Source organism: Henckelia pumila, chromosome 2, assembly GCF_033568475.1.
Source record: "Henckelia pumila isolate YLH828 chromosome 2, ASM3356847v2, whole genome shotgun sequence".
Classification (NCBI taxonomy): Eukaryota; Viridiplantae; Streptophyta; class Magnoliopsida; order Lamiales; family Gesneriaceae; genus Henckelia; species Henckelia pumila.
In genome coordinates this window covers 237,088-253,175 of record NC_133121.1, presented here as the reverse complement: position 1 = coordinate 253,175, position 16,088 = coordinate 237,088, and the positions used below count along the sequence as shown (strand labels likewise).

The following is a 16,088-nucleotide window of genomic DNA, read 5'->3' as shown; positions in this document are numbered from 1 at the left end:
GGTGTAATTTTTAATTAAAATATTAAAAAATGCTAATATTTTAACATGTAGAAAATAATTATCTTTTGATCACTTTATACACTATTAATTTTATTAACACGATAGACGACGAATTTACAACACAACCGATTGCAACCAGGGACGATAGACTCAGGCACTCCTGATGTCTCCAATCTGTAATAACCTCATACTCGAGGCACCTAAATGCAAACATTGGATTGGTATACGTTCATTCCATTAGCTTTTCTGCAAATTATCACCTGGCAGGATAACTGGGGAAAATACTTGTAAAAACATCTGTTTTTCTTATGCTGCCATCATCCCTCGTTATTCACAAAGCACGGCCAGAGATTTTTACATTTCAGGCTATTCATTCCTCAGGTTAATACAGAGATCGAGGCCTGCAGTTTACACAGTCCCTTTCTTTCCATTAAAATTATTTTCCAATGTGACGATTGATACTTAAAAACACGTTATTCAAACCTCTAGAATAACTCCACCGATTTTTTAAGTACTCTATCGCCTCTCCAGTTTGCATCTTCTAGAGTTTCAGTTATTTGGAGAGGAACATCCAGTGGGGGCGGCTTCTGCTAGCAAAAGATTTCGGGTTACAGAGCTATCCATTTACATGATATACATATAAATAGCTAGAAAATTTAAAAGATTTGGTACCATGCAACGAATGAGCGGCCAATTTATTCCTTGAAAAAAAGCATGTTCCTTGATCTCATTTGCACCACGAGATGATCCTAAACGCCCAACTGGGTCTCGATTTAACAATGCATGAATCAACTGCCTTGCAGCAAGACTCACCTGGAATCTCGTCATATCAGAATTTCAGCTTACAGTATCTACCTTTTAAAACAGTTTTCTAAATAAAGCAACTACTTGTATACATGCATCGTGCACTCTCAATAGCTTCAATTTTACCACCGTTCATCATAGAGGTAGAAATATCAAAACAGAGAACACAAGAAATGAGCACAGAGCGGATGATCTCTCATAACTTCGGGAGATCTAAATTCTGTTATATACTAGTTCAATGGTTGTGCTTGGATGCCAAGATTTCAAATCCATGGATTCCAAAATAGTCAAATGTATTTTTGTCGTTTAGGAAGTAACACCGAAAACTTCAAATCTACTTCTTTCATGTTTTATAGTACTCCATGTTTTTTATGATGTATTTCAAATCCACTCAATGTCATTTGAAATTTATTCTACTTTGTATAACTGATGGGTAAATAACAATAAAATTATCGATCTGAAATCTTTCCATCCAAGCATGTCCTTAAATTGTTCCCCCTGCCCCTCACCATGTTAAGTGCAATTCATCTAACTCTGAAATCATGTATACATAGATATATTCTTCGGAAAGTGATGCAGTAGAGACGGCATCAATTTTCGAATTGAAACCAACTTTCCAATGACTGCAATGAGCAAAGGATATTAAATATGGAATATGGAGGATAGCGTTATGCAACAGTTGGTTTACTTTGTGAACACAGACTCATGATACTTTGTGGAAATTGACTGTGCTTGATGCATTTAAAATTTCAATTTTGTGCCAGTTTAATATATATACTACTCATCAAGTAACATGATCTTACGGGAATACTACTTGGGAAGATGAGGCATTTGTTCAAGATGTTAGCAAAAGTCTTCTGCCTATTCTTCCCCCTGAATGGTGTTCGGCCATAAAGCATTTCATAGAGCAAAATACCTGAATTTTAAATTACAAAGAAAAAAAAAATGTAAGAATGGAAATAATAAGTCAAAGTTAACAATGTAGTTATTTGACATGACGAAAATATATGTTCTACTTATTAATTAAAATATAAAAGAATGATTAAAATGCAATACAGATTACTAAGAATAAAACATGTTTTCTAGAAATAAATAGCATGACTTGTAAATATATGCGCGATCCCTAATTATTTATTTAAGAATATTTATGTATTTGACATATAATGATGTAGCCTTAACATAATTTATCCGTGTTGGCAGTCGTCATTGTATTATTATTTTCACATACACAGAGAGATACAGAGACTGAAAATCTGAAAAGGGCTTGTTCCTATTCATTATAGTGGAAATTTGCAGAGCTTGCAAGTGGAAATAGCTCACATTGAGTGTGAACCACTATAAATTTTTTATGTTTTTGTGTTAATTTTTCGACAACTTTTATCATTTTCGGTAATCAAAACAGGGATCATAATTCCTAACATGACTGACCATGCCACATTCCGTAACATTCTAGTTTAGTTGTTAGCAACTGAGATGAAGTCTAAGGGTCTGCCTTGATTTGCTGAGAAGTGGATCATCGGATAATCTATTGGATTATATTTGCAAGAATAATGGGAGATTGAATGAAAATTGCAGTGTCACCAGAAGTCGAACAAAGACACAAGGAAGCTCATAATCAGTATGATCGTATTTTTTTCTGTTTTACTGGGGAAGTTTTGGCTTAATCTCTCTATTGTATATGGACAAAATCACAGACTTTACATGAGAACTGTATTAGACGAGCAGAAAAACCATACCAACCGAAATTATTTACAAGGAATCATACTAGCTACATTTGGTCCGGATCATTGGCAGAGGACTCATCCATTATAAGTGCATAGCCAAGGATGTTGATGACTGGAAAAACTGGAGCAGAAAGGCTGACATGTACATGCGACATAGCATATTCTTTTCTGTAGGATAGAGGCCCCAATGGAGCTAGACAACGAATCCATCTGAAGCTTCGTTGAGTAGAGAAGGGGATGAATGCTTGACCTGGTTGGAAAACAGAAACCTAGAACAGTCTTGTCAACTTCAAAGCTCGGTACTACGGGTGTAAATGATTTGAGCTCAAGTTTGAGCTTGGGAAGTTTTAGAGTCACATCATAAAGAAGGTGGGTGAGGGGTTTACCGACATCAACCAGGGAAGGGGTACACAAGGCTGACAAGTTAAAGGTTTTAGCAATACCACAACTTAACTCCGTTCAGCAGTTCAAAGAAGTGTTATTTGACTTGACATAATCCACATACAAGTCTTCATAAGGACAATTTTTACCACATGCAAATGCAAATTCATGGAATCAATATCTTATGTGGTGTACAATCTTTTGTTAAGAGGGATACGATCATGAAACATAGGATCATGACCTTCTCGGCGATGGCGGATCCCTTGTCCGCATATTGTACATCACCCTTTTATAATAATTAATATATTATGTTTCTTATCAAAAAAAAAAAAAATGTGGTGTACAATCAAAACCATCAATATGCCAAAATCATTGGAATAATCTGGCAGAAGAGAAAATATGAAAAACCTGAAAGTGTACTTGCATGCAATTAGCCATAATTAAGTCTCTGTGCCTAAGCATAGATTGGGTGCAGTAGTTGTTACCCATGCAGCTTAAAGAAGACTGTGTTTAATATGAAGTATTGAGTTGACATTGCACTGATGTTAAACTTTTATGATGCACTTGCAAGAGTGTGATCTACCATGCATAGGACCCAAAACCATCACCACATAGGCTACATTTTCAGCTTATGACTTTCCATGCAATGAAAATACTAAATTGGGATGCATGTAACGTCATATGCTTACCAAGAGCCCACCAATCTATTGCGCTACTATGACCTGAACCCTTGACAATTTCCTGCATTCAAATCAATCATCAAAATAAGTGGTTTATAGAAATGGTTTATGGAAATTGTTTTTCTATCTGTTCTGAGTTCAAATGAACTAGAAAATTGAGGGTACCTGTTGAAAACCATGGAATTCTGAAGAATGTTTGCCATATTTTGAAGAGTGGAAACCTGTTATTAACAGGGAACATGAAGTGTTTGCTTGTTGCAACAGTTGGGTGAGTATATTAGGTCTCCCTTGGGATTTATGGACCAAAGAGTTGCTTATTGGAGTGGGAGAGCAATGTGGAGGGTTACTGGACATCAGTCAGGACACCTCTATGCTTAAAGATTTGTCAGCAGCCAAAATCAGGGTAGTTGGGCCGGAGGGAGGATTCATCAACAGTTTTTTGCAAATCCAGACGATTCGCGGACCCATGGTAGTTCGTATCAGAGTGGATTCAATTGGCGTAGCAGCGTACGAGTTCTTCGCTAAGCGTTCTTTTGCTCAAGTGGTGACTGAAGGCAAGAGGATGGCAGAGGGAGGCGGGGGGTGGAATAGCAATATGTTGCCCAACAGCGGAGGAGAATTAGAGCTTCCCAAGAGCATAATCAACAGTGTCAGTAATCCAGTAATGGAGAATAGTAAGGCAGTCAGAGAACAGGGAGAGGAACAACCTTTTAAAGGAGAGCACATCAAAATTCTCAAGAATAACAGTCCTAAAGGATTGGAAGAATTTAGGAAGGGAATTATTCAATCCTCTTTGGAAGTAGGAGCGGTGAAGCTCGGGATAAATTCCAATGTTTTAGAGGCAGCAGTTGAGGAACAGTCGACTCTTAAAAAGAGGGTGATTAGGAGCGAGGGTTGTAAAAATTATATCTCTAAGAATATTCTCTCCCTCTCGTAAGATGGAGTTAGCGACTTACGACCCAGACTCTCCGGTACCATAATCAGCGGCTAACGACAACGGCGGCCCACCTCGGCAGTCTAGGGTTCCGGCAATACCTAAGGGTGGATCTTTCCGGCGACCTAGGGTTCCGAAGTCAGATTTTCAAATTAATTTTCGAGGATTTTTGCCCTCTCCCCCCGATGGCGATATAGTCGCTCACCCAACCACGTCGGCACCTTCCTCGGTGGTTGACGGCGACGGTGTTCATCCAGCCGTCTAGGGTTCCGGCGACTTCTTCGGGAGATTTTTTCCGGCGAACTAGGGTTTTTCAAATTTCAATCTCAGAATTGAAGGCCTTTTTTCTTCGTGAACTACTTCTCTTCTTCCCTTTTGCGCAGGGGAGCGGGTGGTCTAGGGTCTCGAGGCGAAGGGTTCCTTGGCTTCGGCAAGTTGGGTCAGGTTCGAGTATGGCTACGAGAGTTGGGATTCAGATAGGCAGAGGGGTTTACTATGAGCGGCCGATTTCAAAGGTGGTGGAAGAGGTTAGAATTGCTCAGAAATTGTTTCTAACTCGAGTGGGGTTGAGGGGAGATTCGAACTCGGAAGGCTAGTTATCTTTTGGAGCTTGACTTCAACAAAGCACGATGGTTATGGGCTACGATATGGGACCACATCAGGAGTCCTAAAGTTTACCCAGCTTTCAAAAAATGGAGAGTCAAGGAGGAAGTTTTCTGTATTCATCGAATTAGCAACGATAGAGGCAGCTCGTTGGAGGTGAGCAGAATTTCTCAGAATGGGATTAAACAGCGCATAATTATTCCTAGCGGGCGCGAGAATTGGGGGTGGAAACGTCTGGCAAAACAGCTTCTTTTCTTCATTAACTTCAGAAGAGATCCGGGAACCGTTTCTCGGGTTGGCAGAGGCAAACCTTGGGAGACTCAGAAGCCTCAGCAGTTTCAGCAGCAAAGAATCAAGGTTTCACAAAACGAGATAAAGGGATCAGCAGATGCGAAAGAGAACATTAAGCAGTGCCTAGTCAAAGATTGGAAGAAAACAATTATTATTACTAAGGCGAGGGTTAACATGTCATGGGACTTGGTAAGATCAATACTAGGGAAGGCAGTGAAGAGGAGGATCGAGTTATATCCTTTCCAAGCTAACAAAGCTGCGTGGTGGCCAAACAACGAAGAAGATGCTTCATTCTACTTGAAGCTTAAGAAATGCGTCCTAGAGAAAAGAGTTACTTTGTTCTTCGAAGAGTGGAGACCCCAAATTAACAGGGAACAGGAAGTTCTCACTTGCTGCAACAGTTGGGTGAGCATTTTAGGACTACCATGGGACTTATGGTCCAACGATATGCTTAATAGAGTGGGCGAGCAATGTGGGGGTTTGTTGGATATCAGCTTAGACACTATTATGCTCAAAGATTTGTCGGCAGCTAAAATAAAGGTGGTAGGACCGGAAGGCGGCTTCATCAACAGTTTTTTGCAAATCCAAACGACTCGAGGACCCTTGGTGGTTCGCATTGTGGTGAATTCTGTTAACGCAGCTGCTTACGAAATCTATGAAAAACGTTCGTATGCCCAAGTCGTGGTCGATGGCGCGAAGGTGTCAGTTGGATGGGGGGGGGGGGGTGGATTAGGAAATCGAATAACAACACGATAAGGATGGCAGAGGTCGATGCGAAGGCTTCGCTCAACAATAGAGATCAGGTCAATCTCAAGATTCCAGATTTGGAGAGCAGTCCCGTTTTGAGAGGACAGGGAGTGGAATCACCATCCATAGGTGAACGCATCAAATTTCTCAACAAGATTAGCCCTAAAGGGAAAGAAGATTTCAGGAAGGGTGTTATCCAGTCTACATCGGGGTTAGCAGCGGAGACAGATGGGATAACTTCGATAGATGAAGTGGCAGCCTTAAAGCAAGTCTTTACCATGTTTCAAGAACGTGTACTCTAGGAGAAAACCAATTGTGGCTGTTCAACAAACTTCTGGAGTTGTGGAGGGGGGAAGCATAGTGCGCCCTCTGGATCCTGATGTCATTGTGTCTAGTAACAAGGATTCCGAGTGGATTAAGGAAGATTCGGTCTTAGAATTCGGCGGAGACTACATGTCAGAGGTCTCAGACTCGTTTGCATCAGATAGTGATCAGGATGGGGGATCTTGCAACAATTCACAGATTCAAGAAGGATTGGAGGACATCAGGGGCATCTTTGAATCACCCGCAGGTAAGCATTCTAATGTACTTTTGGCTCATGAGGATTACCCTCATCTAGAGGGGGTTTCGACAAGCCTTCCTTTCAATCATTGCCTTCCTTTTCTTTCGGGCTTTCCTCTTCATTCTGCTGGGGGGGGGGGGGGTGGTGAGGAGTCAGTAGGGCTGTTGGAAAATAAAACGGAGAATCAGATTGGAGATGATGTTCTGGGAAACCGGAAAACCTTACCTTCTCAAGGGATTAAGGACAGTGGTCTTCTGGGGCAGAAAGTAGTGATCAACGATTGCCTTACTCGATTGGAGGTTAGTCGGGTGAACTTTAACAAGGCAGAATCAGAGGGCATTCATATCAGGAGTACATCTAACATAAGAGATCCTACCGCTGATATAGCATCGGTTGGAAACCTGCAGATCTCGGGCTGTGGGGTAGTTTAATGAAGATTTTCTCTTGGAATATTAGAGGGGGAGGCTCCAGTAGGAGGAGGAGTTTGATTCGTACGATCCTAAGGAAAGAGAAGCCGGACGTAGTGGTCTTCCAAGAAACCAAGCAAATGAGGGTTGATAGGAGATTTATATCGAGTTTGTGGAAGTCGAGATTTATTGAGTGGCTGGAGTTGCCAGCTCTGGGCAGTAGAGGGGGAAATTTTGGTGGCATGGGATTCAAAGACGAGATAACTTGATCGGAGCTGCCAGCCTTGGGAAGAGCAGGGGGGATTTAGTGGCGTGGGATTCAAGGACGGTTTCAGTGATGGATAATTTGCTCGGAGATTTTTCAGTTTCGATTAAGATAGAAAGGAGCAGCACTTCGTATTGGTGGTTTTCAGCAGTTTACGGACCTTGCACGCCTAAGGATCGTCAAAAGTTCTGGGACGAATTGGCAGGGTTGAAGGTCTTGTGTAGTCCTAATTGGTGTGTAGGAGGAGATTTCAACGTGATGAGATCGTTGAGTGAAAAGTTAAACAGCAGCACGGTGACCAGGAGCATGAGAGACTTTGATTCTTTGATCGAAGAACTCGAGTGTGCGATCCACCGCTTTTGAACGGTAAATTCACATGGTCCAATATGCGAGCTTCTCCTATTTGTTGCAGGCTGGACAGATTTCTATTCTCAGGGGGCTGGCGAGAGCTATTCAGGTTCAGTAGACAGTTGGTTCAGCCAAGATTAACTTCAGACCACAATCCTTTGATTCTTGATACAGCACAGGGGGAGTGGGGTCCAAGTCCTTTTAGGTTCGAAAACATGTGGCTGAAACATAAGCACTTCAGAGTTGAGTTCTCTAAATGGTGGACGAGTAAAAATTTGCAGGGGTGGGAGGGGTATAAGTTCATGAGAAAACTGAAGGAATTAAAGTCGGACGTCAGAAAGTGGAATTCAGAAAATTTCGGGAACATAGAAGATAGAAGTAAGGAGCTGGAAAATAAGATCACAGCGATGGACGCGCATGAGAGCAAAGGAATATGGGGAGACAGCCAGGGGTTGGAGAGAAGAGCCGTTAGGAGCGAACTCGAAGAGTTAGCATGCAGGAAATCCCAAAGGGAGCAGCAGAAAGCAAAGGTCAAATGGTTGAAGGAAGGGGACTGAACACAAAATTTTTTCATTCTTTACTTAGCCAAAGGAGGGGTAGGACAAGGATCGACAAATTAGAGATGGAGGATGGACATTTTTGCACGGATAGTCATCTTATAAAGGCGCATGTGATTGAATACTACCGTGAGTTATTTAGCAAGACAGGTTATCGGGGTTTCGGTATAGAGGGCATAGAATAGAGCCCAATTGATAGGGATGAAATGCTACAGCTTGAGATGCCGTTTACGGAGCAAGAAATCAAAAAAGCAGTGTTTGATTGCGATGGATTGAAAGCTCCAGGAGCTGATGGGTTCTCACCACAAGTATATCAGGATTGTTGGGATGTTTTAAAAGGAGATTAGGTTAAGGTTTTTGAGGAGTTCTATGAGAAAGGAATTATCAATGCGGTGACAAACGAAACCTATATCTGTTTAATCCCCAAAAAGAAAGAATCACGGCGTATTAAGGACTTTAGACCTATTAGTTTAGTAACCAGCCTGTACAAGATATTGTCCAAAGTGTTGGCTACGCGTTTGAAGAAGGTATTGTCTACCACGATTGCGGATTCACAAAGGGCGTTTATGGAAGGAAGACAGGTCCTTGACTGCAGCCTCATAGCTAACGAGATGGTAGAGGAATTCAGATTGAAAAAGAGAAAAGGATGGGTTTTCAAGGCTGATTTTGAGAAAGCTTATGACAATGTGGATTTCAGATTTTTGGATTTTGTACTCATGAAAAAAGGGTTTCGGAGAGAGATGGCGAAGATGGATCAAAGGGTATCTCGATAACGTTAACTACTCGATCATGATCAATGGTAGGCCTTGTGGCAAAATAAAGGGGAAAAAGGATTGAGGCAGGGTGATTCCTTGTCTCCTTTCCTTTTTCATCTGGTGGCTGATGTTTTAGCAAGATTGATGGATAAGGCAAAGTCAATGAACTTTATTCAGGGGTGGGATATAGGAAGAGATAGGGTAGATGTCTCTCATATCCAATTTGCCGACGACTCTTTATTTTTCGTGAAGAGTGAAGGACATTTGAGATTTTTGAAAGACCTCCTCGTTTCTTTCTGTGACATGTCTGGCTTAAAGATCAACTTAGAAAAAAGTGCGTTGTTGAGCATTAACTATGAGACCGAAGTGGAGGAGGCGATGGCCAGAGAGTTCGGTTGCGGTGTAGAGGCTTGGCCAATTCAATATTTTGGAGTCCCTCTGGGAGGTAGCCCTACAAAGGCCTCTTTTTGGGAACCGGTGTTGTTTAAGTTGTCAAAAAAGTTAGCAAGTTGGAAGAAAACTTTCCTATCGAGAGGGGGAAGACTCACGCTGATTTCGGCTGTCATGAACGCAATTCCGTTATATTACTTATCATTATTCAGAATTCCAAAGGGGGTGGCAGAAACCATGGAAAAGATAATGAGGGACTTTTTGTGGGATGGGCCGGACGGAGATAAGCACCGCCATTTGGTAGCCTGGGACAAGATTAACATACCGAGGAACAGGGGAGGTTTGGGAATTGGCAATATGAGTTTGAGGAACAAAGCATTGTTGGGTAAATGGTGGTGGCACTTCTCAAAGGAAGGGAATACGATGTGGAAGAGGGTGGTGGTTAGCAAATACGGAATGCAAGAAAACGGATGGGATGCGGGTTTAGCAAGGAATAACACGTTCAGGAGCCCGTGGAAGTTCATCTCAAGGATTCATTCGACTTTTATCCAATCAGTGAGGTTGGTAGTCAAGGGAGGAGATAGAGTCAGATTTTGGGAGGATGTTTGGGCAGGGGTATCATCTTTTAAAACTCTTTTCCCAGCGCTTTTTCAAATATCTCGAGCTCATAATAAGGCCGTTTCTTTTTTTCTTTTTAGAGATCTTTCTTCTTCTTCTTTATCGTGGAATTTGCACTTTAGGCGCGATCTGAGAGAAGAGGAGATGGATGATTTAAGCAGTTTACTGGGATTTTTAGACTGTGTTTCGCTACAGGGGGGGGGGAGGGGGGGGGTTGTGGAAGTGGGATGCTTCAGGGGAGTTTTCAATAAAATCTTTCTTTGACTCATTCTTTCACGATTCTTTGTTTCCAAAATTTCAACTTTTTCAAGCAATTTGGAAAGCTCCAATCCCGTCTAAGGTAAAGGTTTTTTCTTGGACTATAGCGTTGGGTAGACTGCCGACTTGTGAAGTGATTCAAAGGAGGTTTCCGAAGTGTCATCTAAATCCAAACTGATGTGTACTTTGCAAACAAGCGGGAGAGAATCAGGATCATTTGTTGGTTCATTGCCCATACACGATGTCACTATGGTGGTTAGTGTTGAGAGAATTAGGTCTGATGTGGGCTACACCGAAGTCCATGAAGGATATGCTTGCAACAGATTGGGGGTGTTTTTTGGGTAAAAGAGGGAGAATTCTGGGGGCAATCATAATTCATTGTGTTTGCTGGATGGTTTGGTTGGAAAGAAACCGAAGGGTTTTTGAAGACGAGGAAGTTTCAATGGAGGAAACTTGGGAGAAGATAAAGCTGAGAATTGCAGCTTGGCTACACATTCTACCAGATTTCCAATCTTTTTCAGTCTTAGATTTGTATAGGGATTGGAGTTTGATTCTTAGTTAGCTAAATACTAGAGAGACTCTACAGTCCCTGTGGATCACTGGTCCACCTATATTTGTAACTCCTAATTTATCTTAATAATATTTATGTTTCTTATCAAAAAAATAAAAAAATTAAAAATTAAAATAAAACACCAAATGACAATCCACTGTACCGGAGCAACATATTCTTCAGTTCCAACAAACGAATTTGATTGGCCACTCGGTTCAGAAATAAATATCGGAGGTGGTTCACTTCTAGGTCTTCTCTTCTTTGGTAGAAAATGCTTAATAACCTGGAAAATTGTTATCTTCACTACGTTACAATTACCCACATCGATCAATTTTAGAATAAGCAATGGACAAGAAAAATTTTCAATTTTCATGACCAGACACCATACATTTTCAAACACGTAAAAAAAGTGATTCTTCTAACATGTAGACCAAAGTTAGTTTCAAAACAAATATATGCAAAATATTTGTAAACAAGCCAACAAAGACATGTGACTGAATGAATTGCAAATGCAGCAACTAATTCTTTTACTCAATCGGCAGTTAAATTGTTTAGAGCTACAAAAACTGTCTTATACTTTTAAGTATGCGGCTGAAGAATATATATTATTGGCTTCAGGGAATTCAATTATGAGAAAATTTGTTGATTAAAGATAATGACACTCGAATATTAATGGTTTTTGTTGTCACATATAATAATACAAACCTTCTTTCCTTAATAAGAGAAAACCAAACTCATGTTCATCTTCCGACCATACACTCAAACAGTATGCCCCACAAAAAACCGGCACCTAGTAAAATATATTTTTCTCAAAGAGATCCAAATGGATCTAACAAAAATTTACGTAAATGAAAAGTTTAAGAGACATGCTCATCATCATACAAATAAATCACCTTGCTAAATGCATCCGGGCACTTTATTGAATTGAATATAAGTAAAAATAAGGAAACAAACAGATAGAATACTCCAATACAAATGAGCAATTAATATTATAGATACAAGATGTGCATACCTGAGGTTTGCACGATGTCTTAAACGATAGATCGAAGTCAGTTAATACAACATGCCCATCTTTTTGAAGAAGAATATTTTCTAGTTTCAAGTCCCGATAAATTATTCCTGTAGCAAAATGACAGCACAATATAATATACATTTGTATCCACACATCAAAACAAAATCACACGCTACATTAACATGTTCCATATAAGTAACTTCAACTTGTTCACGACATTCATAAGACCTTTTCCTTATCATATAATTAAAAAATGTACTTGAAAATTGAAAAATGCGAAACATATCTTAAAGGGATGTGAAAGATGATTAGTACCAGAGATTTGGTATGACAATTAAGCTAAATGGAAGCCAGAACATGTTAAGACCTGAGAATTCGGATCTCAACTCTTTCATAAGGATCACTCGTTTTACATGAATAAGGTTACAGAATTAAGCGGGCAGGTGTACACTTAGTGCTGTGACAAGTGTATGAAGTTGTCCACTGCATAATATACCTAAACAGTGAAGATATTCCAAGGCTATGACAACCTCTGCTGCATAAAACCTGGAAATTAATAAAGGACACATTCAAATATGATGTCTAACCAAGAAAATACAAGCATATCTCTCCAAAAGTTAACTTCATCAATGATAGACCGAACTCGTAATTCATGATTTCACGGTTAAAATTATTTGGTAATAGATCATTTATGTCATAAAGATTGGGGTTCAACACTGCTGATTTATGAGTTTTGCATACTTTGTACTTGATCAGAGCCACTTGAAGCTAAATAAATTACTTCTAACTTGTTCATCATTTAAAATGCAGAAATCAATATCTGGAGATAGTTTAGCAAAGAAGGTTAAAAATTCTTTTATAATTCGTGAAGTTGAAAAACTTAAAAAACATTATAGACCACCCAAATATAATATTAAGAATATCTTATGATAATCTACAATGTATTTTCCAAATCAAATCAGTTGATAAAAATAGGACGTCATATTAATTCCTTTATGTCCTATAAGATATAGAGGTTAATGTCCATAATACATAAAGCTCTCCAACAACGTCCAAGGGACCAATTTAATAGATTTAATTTAATAGGCCATATGCTTGCATACACATGCATCATAATGCAAATAAATGATGCTTGTAGACTATGGTATTCTACATTATGTATATTGTATAGGTACCTTATGTTCATGAAAGAAAGACCTTTATAATTCCCTCCTCCTCTTATAAACCTCACAGTAAGCGCATATGTTGACGCAAGTCTATCGTAATCTTTGGTCTTTTGAAAGTTCTAAACATGTATAAACTTTATTTCCAAATTAACTAATATACTTCTGAGTGTTGATCTCCTCCAATGAAAAAGGACCAACGAAAAGTCCTAGAATTCTTGAAAAGGAATTTTCTTCAAGGTTCGTATAGCGAAACAAATTATTGGAATTGCTATTTCTATAGAATTTAGTAAGAAGGTCAATCAACTACCTGGCTGATTCCTCTTTAAATATTTTCAAAGGTTGTTTATCAAGCAATGTGAATATCTCTCCTCCAGGACAAAAATCCGTGATCAAGCAAACATGTGTGGGTGTCTGGAGACAAAGATGATATATCAGACTAATGTCTATATAAACTCTAAATAACATCAAAATGTAGAGAGCTAGTTACCAAAACTTCTATTTATCTATTATAATTATTATTGCTCATACCAACTATAGAAAATATTGAACAGAAGGTAGAAGAGATTTTCTCATTCTTCTTAGGCTTATTTTATTCAGTCCAAAGCATACATTTAAATAGGCAAAGAAAACATAATTAAATCCCAACAAATATGGGATAATATTCTCACAATCGTATCATACCAAACATAAATCAGATCTATATCTAAACAGATATTATTGAAATAAGTATTAACTTTGGGTATCTAAACAGATATTATTCAAATAAGTATTAACTTAGGGTGGCTGCAATGCCAGATTCACGAAGCCCAAGAAGTCGGGTTTTGTGAATCTAGCAGCTTTGCAATAGGGTTCACGGAACCCCATTTTTAAACCCAGTATCCAAAAATGGATGTTGGGTTCCAAAAAAAAGATATATCATCATTTGAGAGGGTACATCGCAAAGACCCTCTCAAATGGCACATGTTGTGCACGCACGCACAAGGCACGGGCTCCATGCCTGCTGGCTGCGGCCAGATTTTTCTTAATATATATATATATATATATTTTAAAACTATTTTTGCTTTTTTTAGTTTCCAATGACAAGCTTCCTTTTTTTTTTTGGTTTCCAACGGCTTTTTTTCCTTTCCTTATTCGAGGACAGAAACACCGATATCCCTTTTTGAGTTGGGGGTACCCAATGAAGATAGTTTTATGGCTACGAGGATCAAGTTTACTACTATGATGATCATGGATTCATCATGGATATGCACAAAAATCGTGTAACCAAAGGTTTTTAGTGAAAGGTCATTTGGTAGTTGTGCTTTCTTCAGATTTGTTGTCATGAAATAGATGCATGATATGATCATGGATAGCCCTCGAAGTAATCAAGTTGCTAAGGAAGATAGGGATCCGCTAGAGTTGCCGAAAGGACAGATATCGAGAGGTCAAAGCAAAAAGTTCAAGGAAACACTTCAAGTATTCATGGTAAACTTCAAAAAGCTCCTGCATTCATCTTGTCAAGGCTCAAAGGGTTTGGGATTCATGACAATCAAGTTGGAGGACATCTCAACATGATTCAAGTGCAAAAAGATCAAGAAGACAAGACACGTCTGCTCCTTGCACGGAACCAGGTCTGGGCCCAGCCCAGGGTCCGTGCCACATCCGTGCCCCTGCACGGACAAGGCACGGGGTCTGTGCCCCCTTAAATCTCCAAAAAAATAAATTGTGCGTAGGTTCACGGACCCCCTTCTAGTTCCGTTCATACACACAGTTCAGCATGTTTAGTGTGTGTCGCAAAGATTTTTGAGTTTTACCTAATTTTGGAGTTTTTTTTTTTTTTGATAGGAAACATATGTATTATATATAAATGAAAATGATAGATTTTAAAAGTGGACCAGCGATCCACGCTAGCTAGCTATATTCAAAGCCAAAAAGGGCCTCTAACAATCTAGATCAAAGCCAATTTCCAATCCCTATACAAGTCTAACATAGACAAAGATTTAAAGTTAGAACCCTTGAGAGCCCACGTGGCAACTCTCAGTTTGATTTTATCCCAAGTTTCCTTCTCTGATTCTTCACTATCTTCAAAAACTCTTCCGTTCCTCTCCAACCATATCGACCAACACACGCAATGAACCACTACTAGCCAAAGAACTCTCCCTTTTTCACCTAGCAAACCTCCTAGATCAGTGGCAAAAAGATCTTTCGTTGTTTTCGGGATTACCCAAGATAATCCCAATTCCTTGAGGACCAGGTTCCACAAGTTCCCTGAATACGGGCAATGAATAATCATGTGATCTTGAGTTTTTCCTCCCTGCTTGCATAGCACACACCTGTTTGGGCTAAGGGACATGTTTGGGAGCCTCTTTTGAATCAAGTCGCAGGTAGGCAATCTTTCCAACGCAGCTGTCCATGAGAAAACCTGAACCTTTGTCGGAATGGTGGCTTTCCAGATTGGGTAGAAAAGAGGGAAGCTTGGGAGACGCTCCTCTGGAAAGAAAGACTCGAAGAAGGACTTTACCGAAAAGACTCCGGAACTGTCCCAAACCCATTTCCTCACATCCTCCGCTCCCTCTACTAAGTTCACGCCCCTCAAAACTTCCAGCAGGTTACCTAGCTGGCTCAATTCAGCATCCCTCAAATCGCGTCTAAGATGCAAGTTCCAGGTCAAAGAGTTAGAGGAAAAAGACGAGTCTCGACAGACGAAAAAAGAAATCTGCCTATTGTGCTCCCTAGATATCTGAAAGAGATTAGGAAAGAGGTCCTTAAAACTAGAATTCCCCACCCAGCAATCTTCCCAGAATCGAAATCTATCTCCCCCTAGAACCACTGCCCTCACAAAGTGACTGAAAGCCATATACGTTCTTGATATGAATTTCCACGGACTTCTAAACGTGTTATGTCTAGCCAATCCCGCATCCCATCCATTCTCTTGAACTCCGTATTTGCTCGCTATGATTTTCTTCCAAAAAGTGTCCCCCTCCGACGAAAATCTCCACCACCATTTACCCAACAGAGCCTTGTTCCGAAGGCATAGGTTACCTATTCCCAATCCTC

General features: G+C 39.9%; 1 protein-coding gene across 2 annotated transcripts in view; it reads right to left on the bottom strand.

Annotated features, from left to right (window-relative positions):
• Window positions 1–4: 4 nt before the first annotated feature.
• The window catches only part of LOC140880184 (phototropin-2-like), a 42,276-nt gene continuing 26,192 nt past the window's right edge, over window positions 5–16,088 (bottom strand). For both annotated transcript variants that reach the window (XM_073284392.1, XM_073284393.1), the window contains 8 exons: window positions 13,360–13,463; window positions 12,383–12,432; window positions 11,887–11,993; window positions 11,038–11,157; window positions 3,599–3,650; window positions 1,608–1,720; window positions 673–813; window positions 5–587 (listed from right to left, as the gene is read on the bottom strand). In XM_073284392.1, coding sequence (XP_073140493.1) covers window positions 486–587; window positions 673–813; window positions 1,608–1,720; window positions 3,599–3,650; window positions 11,038–11,157; window positions 11,887–11,993; window positions 12,383–12,432; window positions 13,360–13,463 — 789 coding nt within the window. In that variant the 3' untranslated portion in view covers window positions 5–485. The remainder of the gene's footprint in view (window positions 588–672; window positions 814–1,607; window positions 1,721–3,598; window positions 3,651–11,037; window positions 11,158–11,886; window positions 11,994–12,382; window positions 12,433–13,359; window positions 13,464–16,088) is intronic.